Source organism: Nematolebias whitei, chromosome 3 (assembly GCF_014905685.2).
Source record: "Nematolebias whitei isolate Nwh7 chromosome 3, NemWhi1, whole genome shotgun sequence".
Classification (NCBI taxonomy): Eukaryota; Metazoa; Chordata; class Actinopteri; order Cyprinodontiformes; family Rivulidae; genus Nematolebias; species Nematolebias whitei.
Window position 1 is genome coordinate 41,095,125 of NC_056500.1, and position 6,612 is coordinate 41,101,736.

The 6,612-nt window shown below is 40.5% G+C and overlaps 1 protein-coding gene across 1 annotated transcript in view; it reads right to left on the reverse strand.

Annotated features, from left to right (window-relative positions):
• The window catches only part of LOC119407519 (paired box protein Pax-5-like), a 24,373-nt gene that overhangs the window by 4,346 nt on the left and 13,415 nt on the right, over positions 1 to 6,612 (reverse strand). Inside the window, exons 2-3 of the mRNA XM_037674343.1 lie at positions 5,993 to 6,190; positions 5,358 to 5,422 (exon numbers count right to left, since the gene is read on the reverse strand). Coding sequence (XP_037530271.1) covers positions 5,358 to 5,422; positions 5,993 to 6,190 — 263 coding nt within the window. The remainder of the gene's footprint in view (positions 1 to 5,357; positions 5,423 to 5,992; positions 6,191 to 6,612) is intronic.

Sequence of the window (6,612 nt, forward strand, 5' to 3'; positions counted from 1 at the left end):
ATATGCTAATTTTTTGGGACAGGCATTTTGGGTTTTCATGAGCTGTATGCCATAATCATCAGTATTAAAACAATTAAAGACCTGAAATACTTCAGTTGGTGTGCAATGAATCTGAAATATATGAAAGTTTCATTTTATCATTACATTATGGAAAATAATGACCTTTATCTCAATATGCTAATTTTTTGAGAAGGACCTGTATATATATTTATTTTATTCTACTTTATTTTTTTATTTTATTTTTTTCATTTACCCTTTATTTATCCAGGTTAGTCTCATTGAGCCACAATAACTCATTTTCAAGAGAGACCTGTTTAGGGAGCAGATGGTGGGGGTTAAGGGCCTTGCTCATGGGCCCATAGTGGGGCGAATGAGCGTGGGGGCAAGTGTGGGTACTTCACCTACCCTACCCACATTTTTGATGTTGAGTATGCGACTTTCTGTGAAAAGCTCACATTCTCTCTTTTTGAGTTTGGGTTTGAGTTTAACTTTATTGAACGTAGTATAATAAAAGAATAAACAAAATTATATAAAAGAAAATACATTTGAAAAGAAAAGACTAAAAGCTGAAAGAACTGCAGTCGACAGAAGTGATCATTTCAGGGGAGGAAATCGAGCGATGTGGAGCATTAAAGAAAAGTCAGGACTAAGATTATGTAAAGGAATTATATTACCTTGACCTTTCATATAATTTGTGTTTTAAGAACGTTGTATTTTGGTATAATGTCAATGACATTTGATACTTGTGCACCTGAGAGTGTTCTTGCAGATAAGATTGTCCTAATCAGTTAATCTTATGACCTGTCGCTGTGGAGCAGACTTCAGCCATTGGCTCCACACAGGCCCCCACCCCTGAGGGCTTCTGGGACATGATTGGCTCGTTGGATGTAGCTTGGGTGAATCAGAGCCTTAGAAGATATAAAATCCCTGTTTTTGTACATCATGGGGATGTAACTTCCTCAGATTCCTATAATCTGAGGAACAAGCAACCTGCATTAATTTTCTTTATTTATTTGCTTTATTAATTTATTCATATAATAAATGCCGCAAAAGACAACTGACTTGTTTAATTATTGAGTCTACCATTATCTCCGAGAATCCACATCAGTCACATGCAAATGTACAGTGTCGAGGTACTCTGAACTCTACTGAGAGAATTTCTGTTATCGTATCTGATCTCTGAATTTAGTTGTAAACGAAGGAGATAAATATTTTTTGTTTTATCTTAATTTTTACAAAAGCCTTCATGAGTTTGACTTGAATTAACCCCCAATTTGTGTTAAGGCATGGAAATAAAATGTAAACAAAAACTACAGAAAAATCCTGAAATTTGTCAGCCTATGTGGCTTTAAAATGCTTTTATAGCTGGTGCCATGATGATTGACTTAAAGGGATAACTCAGAGAAGTCAAACATTCTTAAAAGGTTATGAGTAATATTTGTGCTACTTGTTGCAAATAGCTCTTTGAGCAACCTCAGGTTTAGAAATAACAATTTAATTCTGATGAGATAACAGTCAAAAACAAAGTTGATTGTTGCTATTTTAATCTTACAGGCTCCTGCAAACTCTCCTGCTGCCCTTGGGTCAAAATGACCCACAAGGCCTCTGTTTCAAAGTCATTTCTTGACAGGAATTCAACAAGTTTGGCTAATTTATCAGTCAGGAATCACGAGAACAAAAAACAGTTCTCACCTTTTGATTGGGAGTTTTGTTATCACTCTTTTCTGTTTGATATACAGTTATACAAAAATCTGGGTTGCACACCATACTTCGCTGAGTAGTCTGGTGTACCCTCGCAGAAAGGTAAAGATAAAAAATGTTGTCACAGCTTTCAAGCTTACAGTCCATGGTTCTAATGTGGGGTATCGCTGGCCATACTCAGGATACCTCTAGTGGCTAAAAGACCATTTGATATAAATTGTTAGCCCTTTAAATGATGAACTAATTAAGCAACATAAGCTGAACTATGATGTAAAGATGAGTGGCTCATGGCTCTAAATAGTAACTACCAGAAAAACAAAACTGAAGTGGGGAGTATTTTGAGAACCTTTTAAGAAACAATAGGTCAGTGGGTTCAACTGGTCAGCCTGAGGCTTCATAAAAAACACCATTAAAGCAACGGTTTGGCCTGTGAGCAAAAGAAGGTACAAAGGTTTGATAAAAGGTCTTCTAAAAGATGGCTGTGAGGCAGAAAAACCAAGACTGGAGTGTACATGATGCTTTTTGTCAGCAACTAAAGTACAAAATCACATCCTTTAACCAGGGTTTGGTGTGGTTTTTGTATCCTAATGGTTCTTGTACCACTTCATTGACTGAATCAGTTTGTAGCTGGACTGAAGGCATTGACACATCAAAGAACTCATCACCTTTGTTTAGCCAAGGAGTTTAAATGTGAAGATTGTTGAAATTACAGGAGTCCTTTGCTACTTGACGGTTCAACTTTCGCAGACTCACTCTTTTGCAGTTTTTCTACTATTGTCAACTTTAATATTATTCACATGATTTGAATGTTATGAGATTAAAAGTTAACAAAAAAAGAAAACTTCGGACAGGCAGCGCCATTTTGTAGTTTTCTTTCAATAAGCCTGCACTGTCAAAAGAACTACACTACCCAGAAGCCAACAGTGCTTCCGGCCGCTGTTTTCTGCCAAAATGGAGGGAAAGTTTTGCAATGCAGTCAGAAGCAACAATCTATCTATTAAGCTCACAGAACTGGCAGGAAAGTCACAAATAATCCTGAAGTTTCCTGAAGCTCAATTACCCACACGTATATCAACCTGGACGGGGCAGTGGGCTTTGTTGCTACGGGGTAGGTCTGCAGAACCGGAATCGAGCCCGACCGGAACTGAGCTGCCGGTCTGTAGAGCTGGTGAATAAAATTTTGCAGTACTGTATCGTATGAATACTTCTTCTTTGGGCTTTTCCCTCTTCAGGAGTCACCACAGCAAGTCAGGCTTCTCCATCTCACTCTGTCCTCACTTCAACTACCTCCATGTCCTCTCTAACTGCATCCATATATCTCCTCTTTGTCTTTTTTCTGGCAGCTGCATTTCTAACATCCTTCCCACGGTCCCTCCTCTTGACATGTCCAAACCATCTCAGTGTGGCCTCTCTAACTTTATCTCCCAATTGTTCAACCTGTGCTGTACCTCTGATGATCTCATTCCTAAACTTGTCCATCCTTGTCACTCCTAAGGAGAACCTCAACATTTTAATTTCTGGCACTTCCAATTCTTTTTCCTGTCTTTTTGTCAATGCCACTGTCTCCAGACCATACAACATAGCTGGTCTCACCACTGTCTTATAAACTTTTCCTTTGACCTTTGCTGACTCCCTTTTGTTGCAAATCACTCCTGAAACTTTTCTCCATCCTGCCTGGACTCTCTTTTTCACCTATTTACCACATTCTTCATTTTCTTGGACAGCTGACCCTAAGCACTTGAAGTCCTGCACTTTTGTGACCTCTGCTCTTTGTAGCATCACTGTTCCATGTCCTCCCTCTCATTCACACACATGTACTCTGTCTTACTACGGCTGATTTTCATTCCTTTTCTTTCAAGTGCATACATCCACCTCTCCAGGTTCTCTTCCACCTGTTCCCTGTTCTCACCACAGATCACAATGTCATCTGCAAACATCATAGTCCATGGGGATTCCTGCCTGACCTCATCTGTTAGCCGGTCCATCACCAGAGCAAACAAGAAGGGGCTCAGACCTGATCCTTGATGCAATTCCATCTCCACCGTGAAGCTATCTGTCACTCCTACAGCACATCTCACCACTGTCCTGCTGTCCTCACATATGTCCTGTACCAATCTAACATACTTTTCTGCCACTCCAGATTTCCTCATGAAATACCACACCTCCTCTCTTGGCACTCTGGCATATGCTTTTTCTAAATCCACAAAGACACAATGGAGTTCTTTCTGATCTTCTATGTGCTTCTCCATCAGCATTCTCAAAGCAAAGATGGCATCTGTGGTGCTCTTTCTTGGCATGCAACCATACTGCTGCTCACAGATAGTCACCTCGCATCTAAGTCTAGCTTCCACAACTCTCTCCCAGATCTTCATTGTGTGACTTGTCAACTTAATTCCCATGTAGTTGCAACTCTGTACATCAACCTTGTTCTTACAAATGGGCACCAGCACACTCCTTCTCCATTCCTCAGACATTTTCTCACCCTCAAATATGCCATTGAATATTTGAGTCAAAAACTTAAATTTCTAAGCCTCTACTGGTATGTCTTCAGGCCATACTGCCTTCCCCTTCTTCATTATTTTCAGAGCTTTCCGGACATCACCCTCACTAATCTTTTCCATTTCCTGGTCCACAGTTTCTGTGACCTCTACTCTTCTTTCTCTTTCATTCTCTTCATTGTATTATATATATAAATATTGTCTTATTGTCCAAACAGGTCTCACTTGTAAATGAGTCTTCAAAGCTCATTGTGACGTATCTGTTTAAATAAAGGTTGAATGAATGAATGAATGAATTCATTAGCTCTTCAAAGTACTCCTTCCATCTTCCCGTCCCACTCTCCTCACTTGTTAGAACATTAGCGTTCCTATCTTTAACAAGCCTAAACTGCTGCACATCCTTTCCAGCCTGATCCCCCTGTCTTACCAATCAGTACAAGTCCTTGTCACCCTCTTTAGTGTCCAGCTTCCCATACAGCCCATTACACACCTTCTGCTTTGCCTTTGCTGCCTCCCTCTTTGCTTTGCATTTCATCTCCTTATATTCCTGTCTCCTCTCTTCCGTCCACTCACTGTAATATTTCATCTTGGCTAAACTCTTTCTTTTAATAGCATCCTGCTATACTGTACAGTACATATGTTGTTAAAATTTGGTAGGTTTAGGAGTTTAGAACATTGTAAAGAACATTGCAAAAGTGTGGGAAGGGTTTATATAGTTTTAAAATATTTATAAATACTAAAATAAATTATAGCATTCCTACTTCATGGTTTTTCACCTACTGCAGTGGTGTCTGGAATGTAACCCCCACGATAATTGAGGGACTGCTGTAACACATTTATCTAGTAATCAAAGCATCTTTAGGTTTGTTGATAGGGTTGGGAATATATCTTCATAGTGTGTTTTTGGTGCTTCAGCTACTAGACACACAAGGAGCACCAAGCTGAGGCTGATCAGGCCTTGGTGAACATTGTTTATTCACCTGGATGAAGCTGAGATTAAAGAAGATGTTCAATTTATATATACATACATAAGCTTACTGTTATTGTCCACTACTTGGAAAGCTTAGTATTGTCTGAGGTGGTAAAAAAAAATTGAGAACTACTGCATTCAATTTTTAAAAGTACAAATTATTTATAAGTTGTAAGACAGCAACCTACCTAAGTTGTGAGTCGGTACTGGGCCCGTTTGACCAGGTGGCTGCTGGACCTTGGTCCGAATGATCCTGCAAGAAGAGGGAGGAGACATTCATGAGTGTGAAGAGGCTTGTGAGAGATTCTGAGTGACAGAGAGAACATGACCACCGTGGGAGCGTGTGTGTGTGTGTGTGTGTGTGTGTGGGTGTGTGTGTGTGTGTGTGTTGTGTGAAGTGGCTTAGGCAGGCTGACATGGCAGAGGGGCCTCACACTTCCTGCTTGGCTGATCAAGCAAGCCTTTTCCTTTCCTCCTCTTTTCCTCTTCTCTCATTTCCTTTATTTTCTTTCCTTTCTCTCACACACCTTCCCTTCCTTTTGTCCACCTCTTTGGCTCAATCTTTCTCCCTCTTATTTCACCATCCCTTGCTCTTTCTCTGCCTCTGTGCTCAGGGGAAAAGCTTGTCATTGTAGCATCGTGTAGAACCACTGAGCTGCAGCCACTTCATACATATGGAGACCGGGGCCCTCGTTGCAATCCTCCTTTTCCCCTCCCATCCTGACAAACACACACATTGATATTGTTCCTCTGCTCTGTCTACAGTCGGTACCTGTTGCCACAGTTTAAAACTCAAACACCCAGATTACACACATTGTGGTACCTGTTGATGGAGCTGACGCTGGGGACGCTGTCATTGTCACAAACTCTCTCAGCCAGGAGCCTGTCCCGGATCTCCCAGGCAAACATGGTGGGGTTTTGGCGTTTGTAATCGGCGATCTTGTCGACCACTTTGGGTGTAGCAACCTTTGGTTTGGAGCCTCCGATTACCCCGGGGCGGATACTGCCTGTTTCGTAGTACCTGCCACATTAAACATACAAGATGTTTGCATCAGTCTGAGATGGAAACGCAAGAGGCTGATTGGAAATCAAGACAAACAGTCCATTCTCAGTTATTATTTATCTTGGTTTTTACTCTTTTATTCTCCATTATTTTGAATTAATTCCAACTACATGAAAACCACTGAACAAAAGGTAGTTTTGTTTATTTGGTTCTTTTTATCCTGGACCAGAAACGTATATCTGTCTGGAACTTGTCTCTTGTAAATGAGTCCTTGTGGCTCATTGAGATTAACCTGCATAAATAAAGGTTGAATGAAAAAAACAAAAAACATCTGGTGTCAGCAGGACCAACTCATCCAGAGGTGAATGGATTTGTTGCTCACTCTCATTGCCCTTTTCTTTGTTCATGTCCTCTCACCCCAAGGACACAGCAGTATATAT